Here is a 27808-nt window from a genome sequence, read left to right as displayed (position 1 = left end):
GCCACAAGAGGTAGGTTCAAATGTCGAATACGAGTGCAGGGATTCTCCTGCAGAATTACCCATTACATTTACAGTGCTCCAGTGCTTGGATGAATTACCAGGCAACTTTACTTGCACATAGGTGTATGTAGGTTAATTTTTCATTCAGAGACCCAATGTTATACCAGTAATATCAGTCTGTGTAAGTCAATCAAACTGGTTTAATTTAATGAAAAGCATTAGACTTGCTACAGAGCACCAATAACAGGTCAAAAGGTATAACATAGATCTGCAAGTGTGTGAGTTGTTCACTTAATATATGCACTCCAAGTCAAATATCTTCCATAAAAAAAGCATAAATCAACAGAAATCTGATAAAAAACGGACTAAAAATTACTATAATTCTGCAATCAAAAATAACTCAAACTCGCAATTCACTAAATCAACCATTTTGCAACAGATAACAATTCATATTAAGACCCAGAAGAACATGGTAGCATCTGGGGCTATGCTGCAGTCTGCTCTTTGGGAGCATCTTTCAACTGCAGTGTGTCCTGTCCTCCCTGTCCTTTCTCCTGTTGGTCCTGTGTGTTCTGTATGACTGTCTCTGCTGTGTCCGAGTCTCTGTCAGAATCCTCCTCTTCCTCCTTCTCTTCTGTCGCTGTTCCCTCTTGGCCCAGGGGAATGGCCCCTTTCCTTAGAGGCAGGACAGTGAAGAAGGCCTCCTGCCAATCCCTCTTCTCCAAGTACACCAGCATGATCTCAAACACTGTGGCAGGGAACATGCACACACAAACACAATAATAAATTAAGAATTGAATATTAAAAACCCTTATCACATACCACTCGTGTTTTTATTCAAATTTCACAAGTCTGTCAATGCTACACACTACATGAACAGGCTACGGTAAATGGAGGTGGTTTCCTATCTTGAGGTGTAAATCATTAGGATAGTTCCTCACCGTGGTTGACCGCCAGCACTTTGCGGCTGTTCATCTTGACGAAGCTGTTCAGCGGGAGCTGTGCGTGGTCGATCCCCAGCTCCTGAGCCCGCTCAAAGGTGATACCCTACAGGACAAGGTAAAAGGTCAAACATAATGCTTACCAACGACTGACATAAATAAATGGGACCTGACGAGGGCTCTTATTTCAATGGCCCAGATTGAGGTGAAGTGTCTAGGGGTAGGGGGGGGATTTGGAATTGGTTGTCTTGACTTGATGCTTAACATACCCAACATGTTGAGTTAAAAACAATACTCAATAGACCATAAATTAATCTTCTAGGTCATTCTGTAGTCCTGACCTTGTGGTGGTTGTGATCCACCAGGCCTCCGATGACGTAGGCCTTGGTATCGTCCAGCTCCGTCAGAACGTTGGGAGAGTCAGAGGTCAGGTAAACCAGCTGCTCCTTGGCCACCACCTCGTGGTACGCCTCTGCTTTCACCGTTATATCCTGCCCAGGACAGACACACACACATACATACAAACAAAAAGGTACCAGGTGTTAATGTAAGTTGCCACCTCCTAACCTACACAACACCCACGGCTTAATGACATATTACTCTTCCTTCTTCACTTGCAGCCGTCTTGAACCACTCAGATTGCATCCCTAAGTAGTGGGATATTTAATGGGTAATATGGTTGGCATCTGATGGAAAGTGTTGGCAAGTGTTTGGGAGAGGTGTTGACTTGTTAATGTATCCATTTGCACCCAGCTCAAAACATCTATTTTTTATTTGATTTAACCTTCATTTAACCTGGCAAGTCAGTTAAGAACAAATTCTTATTTACAATGACGGCCTAACCCGGGCCAAACCCTAACGACGCTGGGCCAATTGTGTGCCACCCTATGGGACTCCCAATCATGGCCAGTTGTGATACAACCTGGAATCGAACCAGGGTCTGTAGTGACGATTCTAGCACTGAGATGCAGTAGCGTAGACCGTTGCACCAGTCTTGTTCCACCAGACAAGAGTCTTGCCTACCTTTCACCAGAGCTTTAAATATGGAAACCCCCACAAGACACTACTCCCCATATGTATGCATACCCCTCAAGTAATTTCCTATCTTCTCAAACAAAGTGTAACACGCTCAGTGCCTCTCTGAAAAACACCCCCCCTAACTATTTCCATTAGTCATTTCAACATGCATTGGCAGTGCGCATCCAAACTAACAGACAGGGTACACTCACCTTCCAGTTAACCCATCCTTCATCGGTCTTATCCATGTTTTGCTTCAGCTGTCCACCAAGGCTGGTTAGATAAAACTGGGAGATGAAGAGAGAGAAAATACAGCACTAAGATGAATGAGTCTTGAATCACGTGAGTTCAGTCGTGGTTGATGGATGATTCTGCAACCGATGATGATGCAGGGGGTCCTGTGGGGCAGGTAGACTCACCTGAACAGGGTGCACCGCTCGTCTGTTCACCGCATAGCATCTCTGGATTTGCTTATGGAGCTTCCTAACATCCTTCACAGGGGAAACGATACATAAAGCACCAAACACAGGGTTCAATACTGTGCCATCTTCTATGTACACGGAACGTTGCAGTCAGATAGAAATGCCATGAATAGAACTGCCGTGATTCGTTACTCTACATGTCTGAGATTAATGTTTGTTCTACACAGTATATTTATATCTGAACATTCCACAACGTTGTGCCCTACTGACCACGGGGGCCCTGACAGTCTTGCTACCTTAAACATCATGAGGTTGTCGAAGCTGCAGTCTATCACCAGTCTCAGGGGGCTGCTGGGCTTCACCTCTTTCCTCAAACGCTTCCGGCCAGCCACAAACTCCCCTCCCTCCTCCCCCTGGGTCTTCCTCTCAAGGCTCCTCTTCTGCCTCTTCTCCTTCCGCTTCTGCCTGTGAAGCACACAGTCAAACAGAACATTAAAAGTTAAGACAATACACGACATGATAATCATACACAAAATGGTGCTTTCTGCTTTCGGATATCAACAACATTACAATTTAACATGTGGGCATTCTTCAAGGTACAACTTGCTAGTTAACTGGCTACTTGCCTGGAAACCAGATGTTGAATTGCATTGAATTCTATGTCGGCACAAAGTGTCAGGATCAATAAACTTTCCTCTCTCAACCTCTACAAGCCAGTATGCTGAATTAAAATAAAAACATACTCTACCAGTTGTTACAACTATTGGTTCTTTTGACAGTAGGAATGTGAGACAATATATCCACAGGAAAGTATAAATAAAATCACCTTATCAAAGCGCTGGTAGTGAATTCAGATGACTATCCACTAAAGCGTAAGCAGAACCATGTAAACATGTGCAGGATGCTCAGCAAGTATGCATCACTGAGGTATAAATGCGTGGCGTGCATGCATTTGTATTTTAATCTTGTGTCATGCTTCCGGAGAGAGAAATCTTTGAAAAGTTGATTTAATTGTACATTCCTACCTGCAAAAGCATCAACCGCACAGACAACCGGTAAAGTAACAATTTAATTGTATTAAAGGCTTGTAAAGAGGTCGTGAGAAGAAACCTTTCTGATTCAAAAGCTAAATTCTGCCCGACGTAGACTTCAATGCAATTCAACGTCGGGTTTCCAGGCAAACAAGCTAATGTTACTGACTTGCGACGGTTCCTTTCCTCCTCCCATTTCTGATGCCTCAAAAGCTTCTTCCTCTGGTTTTTTGAGAGAATCTCTGTTCCTCCGTTATTACCGATATGTTCATCCTTATTCTCCGTGTCAACATTGTTCTCCCGGGACGGTGTCAAGTCTTTGACAGTGTCGCTGGACATTTGATGTGTATTTTTTATTCTGTTGTAAACTGAATGCTGAGTGTCTTCGACCAAGCTGCCTGGTTGTAACTACTAGCTAGCTTGTGTTCAAATATACGCACGTACTACGGAAAAGTAAAGCTTACCAACCTCATGCATATAATAATTCACACACACATTAGCTAACTATTGTTTTTAATCGAAAAGTACCATCTAAGAACCGAACAAATTGGCAAAATATTCCCTGTCAGTCTGGCCATTCCACATGTAGCTTTTTCGTTGTCGCACAGTGTGTCGTCATCAGCAAACACCTTATTCTTCTGAGGTGGGGTTTAACGGAGGTTGGCATCTAATTTGTTGCATTACCGCCCCCAACTGGACTATAGTATAAAGCCATTATACCTTGTGATACAAAATAGGAAAAGGGGAAATTTTAAAAACCCTTCCAACTAACCCTACACTCATCAGAAACACACTACCTCGTTCCACTACTTTGACAATATCTTTTTAAAAAAATAATTGTTTTTAAAAAATGCCATTTAGCAGACACTTTTATCCAAAGCGACTTACAGTCATGTGTGCATACATTCTACGTATGGGTGGTCCCGGGAATCGAACCCACTACCCTGGCGTTACAAGCACCATGCTCTACCAACTGAGCTACAGAAGGACCACATCTTCTCCTGCACCATGCCAATGGCCTGGGGAGATGAGACACCACCACTCAACACAGCCAGGAACTTTTGAAGTCAAATCTCATACACCCAAGTACTTCTCTGCAGCTGCCACCACAACATCTATTTTCTGTGATTTGAGTTCCATTTCTGCAGTTCCATTTCTCTGAATGCTAAGAAGCCAACCTTACTGATGCATATATCACTCATTGGCCTATCCCTCTGTGCTGGAACAGATCTACTTCTCACAGGGATCCTCTCAGGATCCCTCACCCTTGACCCATCCTCCTCTACTTTCCTCACTACCTCAGCATATGACACCTTCTGCATGACTCTGATTCTGGTCACCTAGCCTGCCTCTCTCGCACCAGACACTTCCGATCCCCAGCAACATGGGCACCCCTACAGTTGACACACACAACTTTTTACAGCCAATCTACACAATCACAAAATTGTGATCATAGAAATTAAAGTGACAGTTCTTCTTCAACTTATAAAACAAGTTGAACTTGTTTCAGTTGAAATGAGATATAAGTGATATCTGACATTTCTGAAACATGAAACTCTTCCCTATTCCTCTCTGTTTAATTCCAGATGCAGGTAAATTACTTAAATATTTTCTGTTATTGTTATTATTATTATTTTATTTCACCATTAATGTTAACTTTCATCCCTGTCTGTTTTCACACCCTTATGTCCAGATGTGCCTGGATTCCTACAGGTTCAATTGCTGCCCTGTCAACTGACGGATGAGAATGTATGGACAAATGCTGAGGGACACATTGAAACTAAAGGCATCTACAGAGATGCTGTGGTGCAGTTTGGCAACTCAGGAGACATAGCTTAGTAATGGAGGGTAAACTCAGTTTACCCAGTTTTCTTTTCATGAATTGGGTTTACCTACCTATCACGCTGTGTTTTTTTGCATTAGGGTTTACCCAGAGCCGTTAGTATGATTATATGGCTCTGGGTTTTCAAACAAAAAAGATCTACAAGTTAAAGGTGCAATATGCAGAAATCGCTCTGGCATTTCCTGGTTGCTAAAATTCTAATCATTTGCCTAATACCTTCCCCACACTCCCTGTAGCCCCTGTCTCTGTGTAGCTGTTATGGTGCTTATATGAACCGCTCTCCGTCTGTGTAGGTGGGCCTGCAGAAGGAGCCGACCCTGCACTGTCAGTTTGACACGGACCACAAGGCCCCTCACCTCACAGTGGAGTGGCATCTACAGCGGCACGGCGGGTACCGAACCAATCTGTTCAGCTACTCCAGCAGCTCAGGGCAGACAGAGGGCAGCGGGGTGGCAGTAAAGGGCATTGCCAGGGGTGATGCCTCCCTGACTGTGTCCGTTACCAGTGTGAGCAGTGAGGGGACGTAGGTGTGTTCCATCCGCGTACCCCTACTCAGTGGTAGCCTGGACATTGCCCTGCTTGTCATGGGTGGGACCTCTGGGGGTGTGAGGGGTGTAGCTCACCGTGTTGGGGTAAATTCAGTTTTCAATTCAGTCAAATCAGGAAGAGTACAATACTTTACTTGCAGAAGTATACGTAAAGGTTCACAACTTCACATAATCACACGACAGACACTATTAAATGATACCTCACTAACCTCTCCATAATATTGCCCGTCTTTCGTGTTTCACCCTCAGAGCCTCCCCGTGTATTCTTGACCACCTATTCAAGGAGACCAGTAGTGGTCAATGGCCTGAGTAGCTGGAGAATATCACTTACTACAGTCACCATAAAAACAACGATGGTACCTACTCTCTGTCAGCCTTTGTCGGGCTGCGGCCCTCCCCCGAGGAGTCAGAGTGCGCAATGTATTCCTGTAGAGTGTCTCCTTGCCAGGTCTGTAAATCCACAAGAGCATTATTATAACTCCTACATATGTGTGGCCTGTACCATTTTAAACCCAGAGTTTTTAGTAGCTTCATGGTTAAGCATGTTACTGCTCTGTAATTTGCTGTTAGTGCATATGGAAGATTGGAGCTATATCCAACACGGGTCAATTGTAGGGTAACTTGGGGTAAAACGTAACCCTACCTCGTAACCCTACCATTTTGAGAGTGACTTAAAAAATTGTGATGACATTTTAGTTGAGCAAGATTAGTGGCAACCAGGGAAAGCTTTGGGGCGGAAATGCCAGACATTTCTCCAGAGGAAACAATGTGTGTGGTACTATGTTTTATTTAAAAAATGTATTAAACAAATGCTTTTATTTAAAATGTTCTGTAGTGCTTCTGGATTGTGCATTGTTTAAACAGTTATGCTATACTTGCTTCTGTCTTTGTTAATCTGGAAGACATACATGTATAGCCTATATAATCTGATGTAGACTATAGATTGTAGCAATAGAAGTAAAATCCATAAAGTAATATTTTCATTTCCAAACAGGGAGACTGGAGGGAGGGACCTCGGGAGAAGGGAAATGTCCTCTGTCAGTATGTCTGGAATGTGTTGCTGGCCAACTGGGATTAAAGTGTCTCTTCCACATCAATTTGATCCTTCCGAAGTCTGGCCACAACCCTGTCTGTGACCTTCCTCCACCTGGGATTAGCCGCGATACACAAATGCTGCTGGATCAGGTCTGTCGGGCATAAAATGAGATGACAAAAGTCACCTACCATAACATGGTCTAATTGAACACACTTCAACGGCCATCTATAGCTTTCATAGACAATTATTTCATAGACAAGTCTCAATACCCTTACACAACTTGTCTGGACCTTTACAGTGTGCTATACTCTCTCTGAATATGTCTGTCTAGAAATAGTAAAAAAAAGAGGCCGGTTTGGTATCACCTGTTTCTTTGATCTTACAATCTTACTTCCTTAGTGAAAGCTGGAATGTTCCGCTTCATAAACAGTCATTGTCGTTAGATGACAAGCATTCCATATCCAGAGTGGCTTGCATACCTTGTTTATTTATTTTCTTTATAGGGCTTATATAGTATGTGGCATTCTGTGCTGGGCTTGTGCCCACTGTTGACTGCATTTTGACCAGTGAGGACAGGTGGACTGTAAACGTTTGATGTTAAAGCTCCATCAATAAAAGGACAGTAGATAAATTCAGGACCACAACAGGTGGTGCAGTATTTGTGGCCTTTTTGCCTGGATGCATGCCTGATGAAGGCAATGCTTCAACTCTAGATACAATGCTCTTAGGAAAGCAAAGCAACTCTGGATCATTCATGCTGTGGGTTTCAGAATGGAATGGATGTGTGATGAAGCAGAAAAATAAATAATTGAAACATTCTATGTAAATAAAGTTAGATTTGGTTTGAATGCTGTCACAAGTGTAAAGAGGAGTAGGCAGGAGGCAGTCGCAGGTATAGAACTACTGAGTTTTTAAAGCACTATATAAAAGTGGGACGAAACCCAAAGTGCAAAATAATAAAGTACTCAGGAAATAGTAGGAGAGATTCCTCTCAGGAAAACAGGCAACATTTACAATGACCGACAAAGACAAATGACAGAGGGAGTATATATACAGTGATAGAGTGGGTATTGGAACAAGGTGTGTGTAATGATGACGAGACAAGTCCGGGGTTGATGAGTGGGCGTTTGCTTCAGCAGCGGGGTGCCGCCAACCTTGGGGACAACCCCGGTGTCACGCCCTGACCGTAGAGATCCTTTTATTCTCTATGTTTGTTTGGTCAGGGTGTGACTCGGGTGGGAAAGTCTATGCTTTCTGGTTCTTTGTTTTTGGCCGGGTATGATTCTCAATCAGGGACAGCTGTCTATCGTTGTCTCTGATTGGGAATCATACTTAGGCAGCCTTTTTCCTTTTCTCATTTATGGGTTGTTGTCTTTGTTAGTGGCATGTATAGCCTTACAGAGCTTCGCGTTCATTTTGTTATTTATTGTTTTGTTGGCGACATTTAAAATAAAAGAATGTACGCTTACCACGCTGCACCTTGGTCCGGTCATTTCCTTGACAACGATCGTGACACCCGGAGACACAGTGCGGGTCAGTCGGGAAAACGCCAGGGGAAGTCCCGACTGAGAGAACGGTCCAGGACGTCCCGCGCTGGAACCCAGCACCGCTCTTCGGGACCGTACACCTCCCAGTCGACAAGGCACTGGAGAGACCCCCCACGATGCCGTGAGTCTAACAGGCTGTGGATAGAGTAGACCGGGGCCCCCTCGACGTCCAAGGGAGGTGGAGGTGCATCATGGGGTCCAGCAGCTGTAATCTGTACAATCACCTCATTGACTCTCCGCAGGACTTTGAATGGCCCCACAAACCGTGGGCTCAGCTTCCGGCAGGGCAGATGGAGGGACAGGTCCTTCGTAGAAAGCCAGACCCTGCCACCGGGGTGAAAGACAGGGGCCACACTGCGGTGACGATCAGCCTGCACCTTCTGCCGGAGGACGACACGCTGGAGACAGGTGTGCACTATGTTCCATACCTCCTCGGGGCGCCGGAACCAATCGTCCACCACAGGAGCCTCGATCTGACTCTGGTGCCAGGGCCGGCTGAGAGCTTAGAACACACTGAAAGGGTTTGAGGTTAGTGAAGGAGTGGCGGAGGGAGTTTTGTCCGTATTCTGCCCAAGGCACTCCCCCGGCTGGTCCTGACAGTAACTATGAAGGTACCTACCCAGTTCCTGATTTACCCTTTCCACCTGCCTATTTGATTGGGGATGGTACCAGGAGGTGATGCTGAATGTGACCCCCAGTCGTTCCATGAAGGCCTTCCAGACACGGGAGGTGAACTGAGAACCACGGTCAGACACGATGTCCTCCGGGATCTGTAATGCCTCTGCGGTCTGCATGGCCTTAGGGAGACCAGACAGAGGAATCAAACAACAGGCATTGGAAAACTGGTCCACAACGACCAGGATGGGGGTGTGCCCCTCCGAGGGGGGAAGGTCTGTGACAAAGTCCACGGAGGGATGGGACCAGGGTCATTGTGGAACCGGCAGCAGGTGGAGTTTTCCATAGGGGAGGTGTCTCAGTGTCTTGCTCTATGCGCAGGTGGAGCAGGAAGTGACATAAACCCGGAAGTCCTGGGCCAAGGTGGGCCACCACTACTTGACGGAGAGACAGTCGATAGAAATGGCTATACCCGGGTGCCCCAACACAGGTGTTGTGTGTGTCCAGGCGAGGTCCCCATGGTCCCGAACATAAGAGGTACGCCCCTCGAGACAGTGGGCAGGTGAGAGCTCCTGTCGCAGGGCTCAACAGATGTCCGTGTCCACATTCCACACAACAAGAGCCACAATGCAGGACAGGAGAATAATGGGTGTCACTTTCTCCCTCCAATCCTTTGTGTCATGCACCCGGAACAACGCATCGGCCTTGACGTTGTTAGATCCCAGTCGGTAGGAGAGGGTAAAGTCAAACCTGGTGAAAAATAGGGCCCACCTGGACTGACACGTGTTCAGCCTCTTCGCTGCTCGAATGTACTCTAGGTTCAGGTGGGCCGTCCAAATAAGGAATGGGTGTTGAGCACCCTTCAGCCAGTGCCGCCATGTTTTCAGCGCCTTCTTGACGGCCAGCAACTCTTTATCCCCCAAGTCATAATTCCACTCCTCGAGAGACAGCTTCCATGAGTAATAGGCGCATGGATGGAGTTTAGGCGACGATCCAGTGTGTTGGGAGAGAACAGCCCCTACTCCAACCTCGGAGGCTTCCACCTTCACTTCAACATAGACCTGACATGAGTCATGCTGCTCGCATGTAGTGGAGTACACCAAGATGTTGTCTATTTACACCACTACACAGCGGCCCAACATGTCTCGAAATACCTTGTTAATGAGGGATTGAAACACAGAGGGTGCATTTGTCAGGCCGTAGGGCATTACCCTGTATTCATAGTGCCCGGTGCTGGTGCTGAAGGCGGTCTTCCATTCATCCCCCTTTCTGATGCGCACCAGGTTGTAGGCACTGTGTAAATCCAATTTGGTAAAGTACTGAGCACCGTGCATCTGTTTGATCACAGTGTGTATGAGAGGCAGGGGATAAATTAATTGAACAGTTGCCTTATTCAGTGTCCGGTAATCGATACAGGGCTGGGGACCTCTGTCTTTCTTATTCATGAAAAAGAAGCTGGAGGCGGCAGGAGAGGTGGACGAACTGAGGAATCCTTGGGCCAGCGCCTTCTGGACGTAGACCTCCATGGCTTTGGTCTCTGCATGCGAGAGAGGGTAGATGTGCCCCCGCGGGAGGGTAGAACCAGGCAGTAGGTCGATAGTACAGTCCCATGGGCGATGAAGGGTCAGGCACGTGGCACGAGTTTTCGAAAAAGCCACCTGAAGGTCCCGGTATTCCACCGGAATAGGGACGTTGGTGGCCTGATCCGGACTTTCCACGGAGGTGGCACAGATAGACACAGAGAGACACCTCCACTGATACACTTGCAACCAACCCAACAACCACCTCTCTGTCCACGATATCCTGGGGTTATGCAACTGTAACCAGGGGGAACCTAAATCTACGGGGTGTGCAGGAGAGTCTAAGATGAGGAAAGTGCGTTCATGGTGGTTGTGAGCAACTGTGAGGGAAATGGGAATCGTGGTCTGGCACACTAGTCCTGTTCCTAGGGTACGGTTGTCTGGGGCATGGACTTGGATAGGGGGTTGTAAAGGACCTAGAGGAATGCGTAACGATAAGGCCACTGACCGGTCTAGGAAATTGCCTGCAGAACCTGAGTCCACTAGGGCAGGACTGAGAGGAGCAAGCCACGTCCACTCCTACCTGGGAAGGTACAGGAGCGCTCATCGGGCCTGTCGCTTCCTCGTCTGGTTCTCCTTTTGGGACAGGTGTTCCAGGGGTTGTCCGACTCCCAGCAGTAAGAGCAGAAACCCTGTTGACAGCTGCGTTGACGTTCCTCTGGGGGAAGGTGCGTCGTGCGCACCTCCATGGAATCAGTCTTGCTGGAGGTTCCTGGGAGAGACCCGAACCCCCGGGATGGGCGATGACAGGCATGCAGGAGATTATCCAGGCGGATCAATCAATCAGATGTATTCATAAAGCCCTTCTTACATCAGCTGATGTCACAAAGTGCTGTACAGAAACCCAGCCTAAAACCCCAAACAGCAAGTTGCTAGCCGTCGGTATATCTACACTGCATATTAACTTTTTCCTTGCCATGGTCGACTGGAAATTGAGAGGCATATTAGCCAATAACAGTGTTTAATTAGTTCATTGATTTGCCATGTCCAGGTAACACAGTTATTCTTGCGATTAGAATCACTGGTGTTCAAGAAACATGTTACAATTTACATAAAGTTTTGAACTAAGTTTCCTGGATAATGGTTTCCAACAATACAATTGGCAGCACTTCACTGAAGAGCAATATTTTTTTATTGTAATTCTAATAGCAGAATACTTCATTTTTTTATAATAGTTTCTGGTAACAGAGTTGTACTCTAAATTTGACTGAACACAGTTTAGCAACAATGGATAAGTCCTCAACTGTCAGCTTCATTAAATAGTTCCCGCAAAACGCCAGTCACAACGTCAACAGTGAAGATGCTGTCCTTCTAGGCAGAGTTCCTCTGTCCAGTGTCTGTTCTTTTGCCCATCTTAATCTTTTCTTTTTATTGGCCAGTCTGAGATATGGCTTTTTCTTTGCAACTCTGCCTAGAAGGCCAGCGTCCCGGAGTCACCTCTTCACTGTTGACGTTGAGATGTGTTTTGTGGGTACTATTGCTGCCAGTTGAGGACATGTGAGGCGTCTGTTTCTCAACCTAGACACTCTAATGTACTTGTCATGTAACCCTCCAGGTAATCAAAATAATGCTTCCAGCCACAGCTCAGCTGTAAGCAATAACCAAGTAGGACTTACCAGCAGCCTATCATTGGATCCCAACCCACCAATGGAGAAACACCATTGCAAACCCAGCAACACATTTTTTTTAAACTCACTACTGCTGTGACTGTGGAGGAACATTTGCTCTGAAAACTGACCTACAAAAGCATTTGACTCTCGCCAAGAACAGACCCAGCACATGCCTCTTCTGCAAAAAAAAATGCTACAACTCCAACCTGTCAACTGAAGACCCATGTCAGACTCTCTCGTGTGGAGAAACTCTTCCGGCAAGACTTTTAAACTCAAAAGACATCTGACCCAGCACATGAAGGATCACACTGGAGAGAACCAATTAGGTGTGGGGGACTGCGGGGAAAGCTTCAACGTGAAGTCGAACCTAACCACGCACGAACTGACTCACACAAGAGAGAAACCGTTGAGCTGTGATGACTGCGGGAATAGCATCTATGAGAAGGGACACCTAGCTGAACATATTGGGACCGACACAGGAGAGTATGGCTGATTGGTCTGTGGTACAGGATTCAGACAGAAGGCACTTCTGCTGAAGCATGTGGATAACGTCCACAAAGGGAAAAAATTAAGAAAATGGAGCCACGGTGATCTTCTGTCAGAGGATCGGGAATTAAAAGGAGGGATGTGATGTAGACAACACTATTAGGAAAGCAAGGCAACTCTGAATCATTCTTGCAGTGGATTGTAGATGAATATGTGTAATGCATTTACGTTTGTAAAACATTCTATGTCAATAAAGTTTGATTTGATTTAATGATGATGTAATGATTAAACGGTGCAGATTATTGTCGGAAACTCGCAGGTCTGCTGTTCAAAGTATGTTGTTTTCACAGTTTTAGACACAGGAAGTCCTGGTTTGTTTTGTAATGTCTCTCAGGGTAATGAGAGAATGGTCTGACTTCTGTTGTTGATACTTTAAAAATATACCTTCCAGAAAATACTCTCCTTCCATTTGTCCAAAAGTATTTCTCATTCATTGTGTTTGAGCACTGCTCATTCATGTTTTAATTTTGTGTGAAGTAATGATATACATTCGACTCCTGATAAGTGCACTTTGAATAAGTGCAAAACTCTGTGGGGGGGGTTTTCCAGTCCCAATAATATATGCCATATAGCAGATGTTTTGGGACTTGAGTGCATACATTTTAGTCCGGCTCTATCTGTTCGGGGGTGCCAAGTGAGGTTTTATTGGGCCCCCTCAACCTCACAACCCATGCAACAAGCAGATTTTCATATGGGTCCAAAACATGACTCGCGATTACGTTAGTTCATCTCTATGCTTCGTGGCTCGGTCTGTCTGTGACTGACATAAGAAGGAAAACTGCTGATGCACTACAATATTTCAAAAGTGCACCTTGTGTTTTCTCAACATTGAAACTGTTTTGTTTGTTTTTCATCAGGGGCCCTATGCATAGTGTGTGGTCTGCATATAGGGCAAGCTGGCCCTTATTTTAGGGTTGTATGTGTGACCCCAGCAGGAATCAAACCCTCAACCCTGGCATTGCTAGTGCCACATTCGTACCAAATGAGCCACATAGGACCACTAGTGTGAACTTGTTAGCTTTAGTGGCCTTTTGAAATGAATCCAGAAAGAGTATCATCTTTCTCAATGAACACCTAGATACACAGATTAACATGATGATGCTCTTTCACTTAAAGTTCAAGGTCCACCTCATCAGTCACCCATTACTGGACCTTGACTCACTCTCTCGTGAATGGCTTTCCAGAACGCATAAACACATACTGAATAACAGGAACACATACCATTTACTGAGGTCTAAGTATAAAACTACAAATTACAATTTAAGCAGTTTTTGTTGGGCATCTGTACTTTACTTTACTATTTTTGACAACTTTTACTTTTTCTTCACTACATTCTTAAAGAAAATAATGTACTTTTACCTCCATACATTTTCCTCCATACATTTTCCCTGACAAATGGTCCAATTCACATACTTATCAAGAGAACATCCCTGGTCATCCCTACTGCCTCTCATTTGGCGGACTCACTAAACACAAATGCATAGTTTGTAAATGATGTCTTAGTGTTGGAGTGTGCCCTGGCTATCCGTAAATTACAAAAACAAGAAAATTGGTTTGCTTAATATAAGGAATTTGAAAAGATTTTTACTTTACTTTTTATACTTAAGCATATTTAAAACCAAATTCTTGGGGAGACTTTCACTTTTACTTGAGTCATTTTCTGTTAAGGTAACTTATCTTTTAATCAAGTGTCATGGATCCCTCCGAAACTGTGTCGTTATGCACACCTGGTGCCCATTTCCTTGATTAGTAATTGTTTTTATGTTCCCTTTGTTTCCCCCATTCGGCTGTCCATTATTGTTCGCCCATTCGGCTGTCCATTATTGTTCCCCCATTCGGCTGTCCATTATTGTTCCCCCATTCGGCTGTCCATTATTGTTCCCCCATTCGGCTGTCCATTATTGTTCCCCCATTCGGCTGTCCATTATTGTTCCCCCATTCGGCTGTCAATTATTGTTCCCCCATTCGGCTGTCCATTATTGTTCCCCCATTCGGCTGTCAATTATTGTTCCCCCATTCGGCTGTCAATTATTGTTTCCCCATTCGGCTGTCCATTATTGTTCCCCCATTCGGCTGTCAATTATTGTTCCCCCATTCGGCTGTCAATTATTGTTCCCCCATTCGGCTGTCCATTATTGTTCGCCCATTCGGCTGTCCATTATTGTTCCCCCATTCGGCTGTCCATTATTGTTCCCCCATTCGGCTGTCCATTATTGTTTCCCCATTCGGCTGTCCATTATTGTTCCCCCATTCGGCTGTCCATTATTGTTCCCCCATTCGGCTGTCCATTATTGTTTCCCCATTCGGCTGTCCATTATTGTTTCCCCATTCGGCTGTCCATTATTGTTCCCCCATTCGGCTGTCAATTATTGTTCCCCCATTCGGCTGTCAATTATTGTTCCCCCATTCGGCTGTCCATTATTGTTCGCCCATTCGGCTGTCCATTATTGTTCCCCCATTCGGCTGTCCATTATTGTTCCCCCATTCAGCTGTCCATTATTGTTTCCCCATTCGGCTGTCCATTATTGTTCCCCCATTCGGCTGTCCATTATTGTTCCCCCATTCGGCTGTCCATTATTGTTTCCCCATTCGGCTGTCCATTATTGTTCCCCCATTCGGCTGTCCATTATTGTTCCCATGGCCGTTGGTCGTGTGAGTACCTATGCGTTGTTTCAGCCGGTGGTGCGTGTTTTTGTGCGTTGTGTATTACGGGTCTCCGCCGGTGTCGTTCTAGGAAGTTTACTCTCGCTCTTTTGTTTGGGTACATCCCAGTGTTTTGTAGACATGTTTGTTTTTTGGGTGTATTAAAAACCCAGATGATGTATTCCTGCGCCTGTCTCCAAATCCTTTATATCAGCGTGACATCAATTATGGGAATTGGGTACCTTTTCCACCACTGGAACAAATAAGAAAAGGAGACCAAGTTCTGGAAAAGTATTTCAAATTTATTAAACAAGTCTCAATGTACATTTGCTTGCAAAAACACATTCATTCGCAGTAGCAATATATTTTACACCATAAAGAAGTCTGTTTGTTTCCTTCAACTGCTAGTTTTCTACACTTCCTGTGGCCAGTAGAGGCATATTAAATTCCTTTGCTGTTTCACAAAACATCTATATTTTCTTTTCCGTTAGGTCCATCCATATTGTCAGAGGTAAGGAGAGACCTCAATATCTAAAAGACATTCACTCGCTTTCTCTTCCTCCCTTCAACCATTATTTTTAGACTTGCTCATACCCTCACAACATTCTTTAGTCCTTCTGTCCAATATTTAGTATACCCCTTTCACAATGATGCCTCAAAGATTTTTTTAAAAATTCTGCAGCAATACTCATCAAATGTAGTGGATTACAAAAATTCCATCCCTAGCAACCCTGAAACAACCCACTGCTGCAAATATATTTTTTTCACGAAGATCTGTATGATTGATGAAAACAGGTGAAATTATGGAAGTAAATAGTGTAAGTGTATTATCCTGCATTAAAGTAACTGTCCAGTGTTTCCAAATTTCGATGAAATATGACCAATTATGAATTACAATACGAGTGAAATAGTTTTCCATTAAAAAAAAAAGGTAATTAAGTATGTTTTTCTGTGTTGGAATGGTGTGGGCGTACCCCAACTACAGAATGGTGTGGTCATATACCGCTCATTAAAAATATTAATGCGAGTTGACCGCAGATTGGACAGCTCATTCTCCCCAGGAAGGTGACATCATCCTCCTCTTTAAAAGGTATGTTTGAGATACAAGTTTATAGTGTTTTTTTCTCCAATTGCAGCTTTGGCCACAAATACGAGTATTGGATAAGTCAACAACAAAACATAGTCATTCAATTTGATTTTCACTAGACAGTTACTTTAAAGGCCCAGTGCAGGCAAAAATGTGATTTGCCTGTGATTTTCTATATTTCCACACTAGGTTTTGAATAATACTGTGAAATTGTGAAAATGATGATCGTGCTCTTTTAGTGTAAGAGATGTTTGAAAAGACCGCCTGAAATGTCAGCCTGTTTTGGTGGCATGGAGTTATGGCCTGCCTGGTGATGTCACCAGGCTGTAAATCTGTTAATAATAGACAAATAAAAAAGAGAGTTCCTAACCTCTCTGTCAATAACAGCTAGTTTTCAATTTTCCCCTCCCCACTCAGACCACTCCCAGACAGTCCTAGCAAAATTATTTATTAAGAAATTGCTCTTTGCTAAGCAGCTATTTTTGTTTATTTTTGGACCTTTAAAAATATCAAACATCAATCCCAAAACATACTTATGAAGGGAGATGGATGGACTGGCCAGCAGTTCCGAAAGCATGTGGTTTGCTGTACACATCAATATAAAACAAATATGTTTGCACATATTGTATAGGGGGTCTGGAAAGAAAACATATTTTTCAAATACAGCGAAAGCCCCATCAACTCATAAAACAGACTTCAACTCATAAATGTGAGATTACTGTATCCATGTTACTATAAAAACATCAAGAATACTTTCCACACTGCAAATCTTCAGTTGTGTTTTTATGAAACCTTATGAAATGTCTAAACATGTCACCTCTTACTCACAGTGCTTGCTACCTGCATTAAGAGCACCTAAATGTGACAGGGCAAAATTGTCAACACTTAATGACATTGCAGTAATAACAATACCCAAGATAAACAGGCAACAACAAATACCAATTTTAGCAGAAGTATATCAAACCAAACCACATATTGCATAATGTGTATTCAAGACAAGCGCTCATTACTTTAACTATGCCACTTTGTTTACATACTCATCTCATATGTATATACTGTACTCGATACCATCTACTGTATCTTGCCTATGCTGCTCTGTACCATCACTCATTCATATATCCTTATGTACATATTCTTTATCCCCTTACACTGCGTATAAGACAGTAGTTTAGGAATTGTTAGTTAGATTACTTGTTGGTTATTACTGCATTGTCGGAACTAGAAGCACAAGCATTTCGCTACACTCGCATTAACATCCGCTAACCATGTGTATGTGACAAATACAATTTGATTTGATTTGATTTTCAATAGTGAAATAATAACAAGGTTCAGAAAGGAAATAGAATGTCCACCATAATTGTTTTTAGTGCTAATATTGTTGGCAACATATCGTTTTTTTTAACCAATTAAAACAATACAAGATTATACTGTACTGAACTGAACTCACCAACAGGGAGAAAGCAAACAGCAGGTGGCACCGTAACAGAGAGAAGGGAGGAAGCCAAGTACAGGATCAGATCAAGGTCAACAAAGATACAAAGAGAGATATAAGCCCTCTTCCATTCTCCTGAGGACTTTAGTTCAAGTGTGCTGTCCAAGTGTGCTGTCATGCCTCATGTACTTGCTAAAGAAATAAATGGGACAACCTGCACCCTTCCGGAAGTTGTGCATTTTAGAACATAGACCTCTAGTGTGGAGAATGCGACAAAGAAAATGCCGACAACATGTTTCCCAATCCATTCCTAGGAACCTCTCAGAGAGCACTTATTTTTAGCTCAGCACTTACACACCTGATTTAACTCCTCAACCCTTGATTTGTTGGCACAGGTGTGTTAATGCTGGGCTAGATCAAAGGGGCAGTGCTGGGGGTCCCACAAGAATGGATTTGGAGCCTAATCTTATTAATAACCAATGGAGGGTGGGTTTGACAATCATGCTCTTCTTATGTGAAAATACATGATTACTATTATTCATTCAATGTACAGATTAAAATGATGTATCATGACAATGCCTGTGAGAACGATTGCATGAGGTTATATTGCATTGCATGAGTATTGCAATACCAAATCAAAATGACCCAAAAATCAAACATGTAAATAAAATATACAGCACATGGTAAAAAACTACATTAACTAGTAAACATTTCTGCCAAACTCCCAAATGTAACACAGAGTTGTTAAGAAAAGAAAGGGGGATAGAGTGGTAGCCTACTTCAGAAAGGTGAGGCAATAACAATCCTGTCGGTTGAGATGACCAAGAACCGTGATGACCATGACGACCGGCATTGATGACCAAGAACCGTGATGACCATGACGACCGGCATTGATGACCAAGAACCGTGATGACCATGACGACCGGCATTGATGACCAAGAACCGTGATGCCCCTGAACCAAATAGTCCAGACGGTAGGGTTAGTGGCACTGGAGGGCCCAGAACACATCAGGACACGTCAAAAGTCACTCCTATGTGGGAAACAGAACACGTCAGGGCAGGTCAAAATTCACTCCTTTATGGGAAACAGAACACAAGACAATGGGAGATTAGGATTAGGAAACTGGAAACTTGTCATGGTTCCTACATAAAATGTTAACACTTTAGTTGAAGAAAAAAAGGTACTATCTAGAACCTAAAAGGGTTCTTCAGCTGTCCCCATAGGATAACCCTTTGAAGAACCATTTTTGGTTCCAGGTAGAATCCTTTTGGGTTCCATGTAAAACCCTTTCCACAGTGGGTTCTACATGGAACCCAAAAGGGTTTTACCTGGAACTAAAAAGAGTTCTCCTATGGGGACAGCCAAAGAACCCTTTTGGAACCCTTTTTTAAGAGTGTACCTAAAGATTCATGCTTATTTACTGCTACAAATTAATGTGGCATGTATGGAAATAAATATCCTTCAAATAAAGTATTCCCCCCAAAAAAACAATGAACTGCAGGAATTACAACATAACATTTTTCTGCAATTAACATTAATAGCCCTTGTATTATAACCATAACCAAGGGGTATGTGGACACCTGCTTGTCGAACATCTAATTCCAAAATCATGGGCATTAATATGGAGATGGTCCCTCCTTCGTTGCTATAACAGCCTCCACTCTGTTGGGAAGGCTTTCCACTAGATGTTGGAACATTGCTGTGGGAACTTGTTTCCATTCAGTTGCAAGAGAATTAGTGAGGTTGGGCACTGATGTTGGGTGATTAGACCTGGCTCGCAGTCAGCTTTCCAATTCATCGCAAAGGTGTTCGGTGGTGTTGAGGTCATGGCTCTGTGCAGGCCAGTCAAGTTGTTCCACACCGATCTCGACAATTTCAGTATGGACCTCACTTTGTGCCCGGGGGCATTTCATGCTAAAATAGGAAAGGGCCTTCCCCAAACTGTTGCCAAAGTTGGAATCACAGAATCGCCTAGAATGTAATTGTATGCTGTAGCGTTAAGATTTCCCTTCACTGGAACTAAGGGGCCTAGCCCGGACCATGAAAAACAGCCCCAGACCATTATTCCTCCTCCACAAAACTTTACATTTAGCACTATGCATTGGGACAGGTAGCGTTTTCCTGGCATCCGCCAAACTCAGATTCGTCAGTCGGACTGCCAGATGATCACTCCAGAGAAGGCGTTTCCACTTCTCCAGAGTCCAATGGCGGCGAGCTGTACACCACGTCCGTCGACACTTGTCATTGCGCATGGTGATCTTAGGCTTGTGCGGCTGCTCGGCCATGGAAACCCATTTCATGAAGCTCCCGAAGAACAGTTCTTGTGCTGGCGTTGCTTCCAAAGGCAGTTTGAAACTCGGTAGTGAGTGTTGCAACCAAGGACAGACGATTTTTACCTGCTTCAGCATTCGGCAGTCCCATTCTGTGAGCTTGTGTGGCCTACCACTTCGCGTCTGTGCCGTTGTTGCTCCAAGAAGTTTCCACTTCACTTATAATAATAATAATAATAATATATGCCATTTAGCTGACGCTTTTATCCAAAGCGACTTACAGTCATGTGTGCATACATTCTACGTATGGGTGGTCCCGGGAATCGAACCCACTACCCTGGCGTTACAAGCACCATGCTCTACCAACTGAGCCACAGAAGGACCACTACACAAACAGCACTACAGTTGACTGGGCCAGCTCCAGCAGGGCAGAAATTTGATGAACTGACTTGTTGGAACGGTGGCATCCTATGACGGTGCCACGTTAAAAATCACTGAGCTTTTCAGTACGGCCAGTCTACTGCCCATGTTTGTCTATGGAGATTGCATGGTGGTGTGCTCGATTTTATACACATGTCAGCAATGGGTTTGGCTGAAATAGCCGAATCCCCTAATATGAAAGGCTGGCCATGTAGTGTACTTTGGCCATGTAGTGTACTTGGTATAAAACTTTTTAGTTGGGTAGGGGAAGTCCCAATCTAATTGTCTGCTGTGCTTGCGTCCCTGCTGGTACTGTATGTGCCCATGATTTGTTTATGTAATGGCTGAGTGCCGGAGATGATGGTCCACTTCTCACTTTTTCCCTTCTGCGTGACTGTGTCCTATAAAAAGGTTGACGCCGTTGCAGCCCTGCGTTGCCACAGCCAAGAGCCTTGATTACCAGCAGCAGCTGGCCTACCCCTGTATCAGCACAACAAGTGCCTTGCATCGCACTGACCTTTCCCTCCCTCCCCCGGCCCCCTAGCTATGCTGGCCTGGCCACGCCTCTTCCCCTTCCCCAGCAAACACCAACCAATGCCCCTCTGGGCCAGCCCAGGTCTCCTATCCCTGATATTATCCTCGATAGCTTTAATATGACACATAATTATGTTACTGGAAGCAGCTAGTATACTTTGAGATGTGGGTAAACAGTGTTTCTTAACTCTGTCCCTTGAACATCCCACTCCCAAGGTTGCACATGTTCCAGCCAAGTTCAAGCACACCTGATTCAACATATAAAGGGCCTGGTGTTGAGTTCAGCGGTTGAATCAGGCATGCTTGAGCAGAGCTAGCATACAAGTGTGCAACCTAGGACCGGAGTTGAGAAACACTGCAAGAGAGGCATGTCTGCAGGTGAAATGGGCTTTCCTTAGCCGAATAGAACTATATCCTTCATCCCAAACAGCATGCCTAAAAATAGCAGGTGGTTAATGTCACTTGTTTTAAACAGAGCTGTTTTGATACCAGGTCTGGAAAGAGGTTAAAGTTCAAAAGGTTGTGCATGCTAGAGTTGCGTTACTCAGGTGTGGGTTACCACCTTTTTATTCCCTTTACTGGAATAAATAACTGTTGCAGAATGCCAACAGGCTCATAAACACTGGGCTTCAGGTCACCTGCAACACCTTCTGTCCCTGTCTACACACGTTATTAGCTGCAGTGATGGCCCTCAAACCATCACGGTCACCTAATAATCCCCAGTTTACAATTGGCTCATTCATCCCCCTCCTCTCCCCTGTAACTATTCCCCAGGTCGTTGCTGCAAATGAGAACGTGTTCTAAGTCAACTTACCTGGTAAAATAATGGATAAATAAATAAATAAAATGTATATGTTAATTAACTGGTTCAAGGGCTCCCACCTGGGAAAATACTGTACCTCTTGAACCGTAAGGACGTGTTTACAGTGGAACTGGTTTGTACAAGACGTCTCGGCCTAGACACATATTTTTGTAGTTAAGATGTTCTTCTATTCTATGATCCCGACTTATTCATTTGAAACAGCATTATTGTGTTTTTTGGGACTGAAATGTCACCCATCAATCCTCCCTTAAAATAGCCTAAAACTTGACACCAACAATCACCTGGAACAATATCCATAGATGTTTTACTCCATTATAGTGTAGGGAAAGATACATTGGTGTGCAAATTATTAAGATTGTCAATTATACTGTCATAATTAGGATGTAAATTACGCTGATTAGTGAGAAGAAAGAAATATAACAAGGGCTGCCTGTCTTAATGCAGCCATACTATATGATAGAGAACTCAAAAAAATCACTTACGTATCATGTGACAGGTCCTGCCGTTTACCTGTGCTCCACCACAAAGCTCATGGTGGTCCCATCGAAAGAGGGCGGGGCGATGATGCGTGGTCCCTGCTGGGAGGTGAAGCCCTGGACCCCCGGCCTGCCCTGCTGCTGGACGTGGCCCATACTGGAGCCTCCAGCCAAGGGAGACTTCCCAGACCCTGTGGCCATGTAGTAAGGACTCTCCATGTCCATGTAGTCTGGCTGGGAGGAACCGCCTTTGTTTCCGGAGTCTTCCTGCTCCAACGGCATGGAGAGCTGCGACTGCATTCTAGTGGGGATCAGGGTAGGCGTGCTGGGCATGGCGGGTATGAAGCCTGGGTAGATCATGTAGGTGGGGCCATAGGAGCCGGGACTCAGGGCTAAAGGTGAGATGGGCATGGGCATGGGCATGGGTGGTATTTGGGGCATGGGCATGGGCGGCATTTGGGGCATGGACATGGACATGGGAGACATGGGCTGCTGGGACATGGGCACGTCCACATACTGGCCCGTTTCGGGGTCGAAGAGGCGGCGGGTGGCCTGCTGGACGGGGGTGTCCACCAGGTAGCAGTTCCCTGTACTGGGGTCAAAGAGCATCTTTCTCTGGGTGCGCTGGTAGTGGTCGATCTGGGGGATGGCTTGTGGGGACATGGTTGGGGAAAAGCAGTACATCTGTGGTTGGGTGGACGCCATGCTCTGAGCCATGGGCATGTGGTAGATGGTGGCAGTTGGCGTGTCCTGGGCTCTCGTCTCCATCACGATGGTGGAGCGTTTCTGTGGGGAAAGTCGGGTCTCTTCCTGCCTCCTGGCGCCACAATAACCGGGTGGGCTGGCCATCTGGGTCTTGGCGCCAGTGGCGGGGACGGTGTAAATTGCTGTCTTCTCGCATCCACCGCCAGCGGACACAGCGGTTTGCTTGACGCTGGTGGCATGAGACTTGACGGGGATGGTGAGATAGTTTTCGTGCTCGACTGAAGCTCTGCTGAACTGGAAGGGCATGTCTGCCTTCATACTGTTGGCCGTTTCCCTCTGTCTCTCCCTCTGTCTCACTCTCTGTCTCTCCTCTGCCTTTCTGAGCTGCTGGGAGATTTTCACTGACACCGGAAGTTTAGGAGACACTGGGCTGAAGCCTTTGCAGTAAGGTGATTGTGATGCAGCATGTGGTTGTGATGATGCCTTGTTATTGTTATTTGTGGGGGGGTTTCCTGAAGCCATGGAGCTGACATTAAACACATTATTGGTACCCATTGGTGTTCCACCGAGCTGAGCCAGGGATTTGGGCACATCCTGGCTGATGGGAATGTGAAAAGTCTTCAGGGGTTCTTTCTCCTCTCGTTTGGGTGGTGTCTTTTCGCAAACGGGCAAGGCGGTCGTAGCAGGCAGGGATTTGTCAGAGTTAAGGTATGAGTCTCTCCGGATGAGCTTGTCCATGTTAAATGTTGGCACGGTCATGGTATTGGCCACATTCACTCCTTCCTCCTCTGGCCCATGCTCCTCGCTGGATATGAGAGAGAGCAGATGACTGTCTGATAATATGGAGTGTGGCTCTGATTTCCTCTTCCACTCATTTCTATCAAAAACATACAACTGCTCCATGGTTTTGACTGCAGCCTGTAATTTCTCGAAGGCACCCACGTTGGACATTTTACACTCAGGTTTTGTCTTGTCACCAATGTCAGGTGTTTTATCCTGTCTTCTAGAAGCTGTTCTGGTTTCAATTACAAGTCCAATGGGGCCTTCAGAAGAATCACCTTTCAGTTGTTTTGTATTGTATAATGGCGCTCTCCATGTCGGTTGGTGGAAGTCGCTTTTGGTGCCCTCTTGCTGGGGTGATGACCTGTCAACTTCAAATAAATCCTCGTTGAGTCTAGATTTAGAATACCCAATTAGATTTCCAGATTGCATCCCATTCCCATTGGTATTGGTATTCACAGACTGACACTTTATTACTATGGGGGAAAGCGACGCAGGGTTTCGATAAGACCCCTGTTTGAAAAGCTTTTGATCTGAGTTAAGGTCGCCGGCGGTGGCGTTATTATCCAACGACACAAAGTGATAAGAACTTTTAACCAATTTACGCACGTCTCTAACTTGGTGTATATGTGTTTGCAGCTTGCCCCTGTGGTCTCGTATGTCTCTGACCGTGAAGTGTGGTACTTTTTCGGAGGACTCACCCTTCAACGCTGCGGCGAGCGCTTGACATCTGGACTCGTCGCCTGCCTTTTTCAGGTTGACTGAGTTGCAGCCTATATTGGAAGGCACCAGCTTTGCAACGTTGAACGGGTCGCTTTTGTTTTCTTTTACACTCCGTAAACTGATTTTAATTTCGGGTGATTTGGATGTTACCACACTCCTCGGACCAGCGACGTATTGGGTGTTGTTGGCGCGTAATTTCATACCTCCTCCCTCTCCTTGATCCGCGGCAGCGCGGGTCGAATAATTCATAGTCGGCAGCTGCTTTGAAACTTCTCTCTCATTGGACAGTTGTTGGATACTTGGCACAAACAAATGTAACATTTTGGTTAGCTCACTGTTGCCTGAATCGGTGTACAAGTCCGTTTCCCCCTGGTTGTCGTTGGACGAAGACGGTTTCCCCTGCGGAGTTTTATCGTTGATATGTTCCTTTTGAAACTCTAGCTCACCGTCCCTCCAGGATCTGAATGCGCTATTTTGGCTGCGTAGCAGTGTGTTGTTGGCCACTTCGAATGCTCCTTTTTTAGTATCGAATTCTACTTTATTTGTCGACGCTAAATTCGTTTCTGGTGCAAGAGTTAAAGTGTCTTGTCTCCGACATTCGTCCTTGGCATCGCACGAGCTAGTGTCCACTAAGTCCCCTAGTTCATCGACACAAACAATAGTTAAGTCAGAACTCGCCTCTGAGTATTTCGGGCTTTGCCTTTGGAAATCATTGGACTCTTTCGGTGTAGCCCTCTCCCTCTCCATGTGCGCAATTTCAGGCTCTTGTCGGAGAAGGCAGTGAGATGGAGCGTGATAGGACTCGCGTATCTCCCCCCTCTCCATTTTGCGCTCTTGCTCAAACTGCATTTTCTTAGAAATTACATTTTTAAGAAGGCTCGAGGCGAATATTGCTTTCTTGTGTGTGCCTTCCATGGTTTCCCCTGCATTACAGGGTTGCTTGCTGGCCTCATTCCCCTGGCCGCTTGGCAAGGTGCTGGTAACTTCATCTGTGGAACGTGATCCTGTTACGTTTTGTGCAAATTTCGAGCGCCTTTCACTCCCAGGCAGCCCTGATTTGACATTACAACGAATATTGAATGTTTCTGTGAGCGTGATAACTCCACCGTGCCCCGTCCCAAATTTTCCCATAAGCTCAAGTTTCTTTGCTGCAGAAGATGCGTTATAGGGACCAGAAAGTGCACCATTCAATGCAAAGAGCTTGTTCGGGGGCGGTTTAGTACTAGCCAATGCCAAACCCTTATATCCTTTATTGTCTTTATTCTTAGCAATTTCAGAGGATGACGTGGAACTTTTATGAGACCCTGTGTTTGGTTCGCGTCCCTGAGACATGTTCATGTTGCCATATTTAAGGTCAACAAAAGTTGACCACCTGTTCAACCCCAGCTCGGAGGCGGAGGACTCGCTGGAGGTACTGAAATTGATGGCATCAAAATATGGGTATGCTAAACTCTTGAACGCTCTGGCAGTCAAGTTGCGCACTTCCTTATCCGCATCGTCAAGTTCACTGACGGCGCTGGACGCACCGCTGGAATAGTCGTTAACATCTTTGCCTTTTAAATTCTTGCCAAAGTGCAAGCGACCGGGGGCGGCTATGAAACACTTAGCGCTATCACAGGCATTCTCCGTATTTACATCACCAGCTCCTCTAAAAACGTAGCGACTCATGTCTCCGGCGTGCTTGGCATGATAAGTAATATTTTCATTTTCTTGGACGTCGCTAGGCTCATTTATAGCTCGAGAAGTCGTTTTGATTGACAGGTGGATCTGTCCTATAACATTATTTTGGTTCTTTGACAGACTTTCATCTGAGATGGCGCACTTGTCCCTGTCCCCGAGATCACTTTCCAGCTTAGTGCTGACTGCCGCACCGCTATTAGCCTGACCCTGATTGCTTTTCACCCTCTTCTCTCTTCCTGCCATCGTTCCATCACCGTCAAAAGCAGCATAATCTACGAAAGAGTAGATCTGGTTATCATCCCACTCCTGTCCGATATCATTATCGACATCGTGATCTGAAAGCTCGGAGAGCTGGATCTCGTGCGTGGTTATGTAATGAGGCTCATCCTCCACGGTACTGCAAGGCACGCAATCTTCACAATCACCGGTCAGCACCAAGCTCACATCATCATCCGACTCATTTTTCCCGTTTAACATGTCAGTGTATTGTAAATCTTCATTGTCAATTGGCATATTTTCTACATCCTCAAACGCGTCCTTTTCCGGTATCCACTCCGCGGTGACCTCCCTATTACCAACGTATCTAGGGGATTCGGGAGAGTCCATCATGTTTTCATTCAGGTTAGGAACCTCAGAGAAGCAGACAGTTCCAATAAACCCTGATAGATAGCCCTTGGCACACTCCTTTGTGTTAATATCCTCCTTTAATTTGTCGCCGTTGATATGATCAGTCACCTTACTCATCTGGTCTCCGTCTCCAGAAGTTTTCTCTTCTGCTCTCGAGCCACGGTTGCCCTCGTCAATCGCCATTTGGCTCCCCTCACCGGTGACAGTGTTCGTGTTGTCTGTATCTATGTCAAGTAAATCATTCAATTCAACGTACTTCGATTCGTCTTGCGTCCCAGTGGTATCCGTGATATCTGACATGCGCTTTTTTAACACGACGGTGGACTTTGGGTAAATTCGATTTTTGTCGGACGTGTCCATCGTTTCCATTGCATTATGCACGCCTTTTATGCTGTCTATTTTACATTTGGCATAAGATAGAAAAGAAACAATAGAGGTAGAGGTCCCCAGGATTCCCTACTTCACTCCCTGATGTCCAGAGAATCAACCACAGGATCCTAGTGGAGGTATTGCTGTGCGCGGCGCCTCTGGCCAACAGTGGCACTCCGGACTGTCACTTCGGATGCCATTGGACACGCCGGCACTACAGACATTCCATACTGGAAGCATAAAGCATCTAAAATGATTAGCTATTTCTGAACCGGTGCGCGCTTCCACAGGCGTGAACAAAATTAACACATTAAGCTATAGGCCTACTATATAATGGATATTTTAGTTGCTCAAACTCCAAGTCTGAACTTGGGAGATGAACAGAATAGGCATTGTGTGATGGGACGGACCCGTTGCAAATAGTCGTAACAATACACAAATATAGAAATAGTGACGAAATGTTAAAACGGCTATTTTTAACCTCGGTTATGTGCAGCGTGTT

The 27808-nt window shown here is 45.1% G+C and overlaps 1 protein-coding gene and 1 long non-coding RNA gene across 4 annotated transcripts; one reads left to right on the top strand and one right to left on the bottom strand.

Annotated features, from left to right (window-relative positions):
- Positions 1-182: 182 nt before the first annotated feature.
- Positions 183-27808, bottom strand: trmt10a (tRNA methyltransferase 10A). Of its 3 annotated transcripts, XM_035753092.2 has the most exons (7): positions 3581-4035; positions 2677-2845; positions 2378-2449; positions 2171-2245; positions 1283-1432; positions 942-1047; positions 183-748 (listed from the first exon to the last, which is right to left on the bottom strand). In XM_035753092.2, the coding sequence occupies exons 1-7, from the start codon at positions 3748-3750 to the stop codon at positions 486-488; spliced, it is 1005 nt and encodes a 334-aa protein (XP_035608985.1). In that variant the 5' UTR covers positions 3751-4035; the 3' UTR covers positions 183-485. The 3 variants fall into 3 exon arrangements, 1 of the variants encoding a protein (XP_035608985.1); XR_008093213.1 differs by lacking the exons at positions 183-748; positions 942-1047; positions 1283-1432; ... (1 more) ...; positions 2378-2449; positions 3581-4035 and adding exons at positions 17914-18929; positions 24609-27808 and having other exon boundaries at positions 2697-2845; XR_008093212.1 differs by lacking the exons at positions 183-748; positions 942-1047; positions 1283-1432; ... (1 more) ...; positions 2378-2449; positions 3581-4035 and adding exons at positions 17914-18929; positions 22429-27795 and having other exon boundaries at positions 2697-2845.
- On the top strand, positions 3208-7482 carry LOC127916022 (uncharacterized). The gene is made up of 3 exons (XR_008093215.1): positions 3208-3435; positions 5548-6250; positions 6797-7482. It is a non-coding gene; the product is annotated as an uncharacterized LOC127916022 (long non-coding RNA).

The sequence above is a fragment of the Oncorhynchus keta genome, chromosome 35, assembly GCF_023373465.1.
Source record: "Oncorhynchus keta strain PuntledgeMale-10-30-2019 chromosome 35, Oket_V2, whole genome shotgun sequence".
NCBI classification, from domain to species: Eukaryota; Metazoa; Chordata; class Actinopteri; order Salmoniformes; family Salmonidae; genus Oncorhynchus; species Oncorhynchus keta.
The sequence above is the reverse complement of the archived record's forward strand: the minus strand, read 5'-3'. Positions and strand labels throughout refer to the sequence as shown.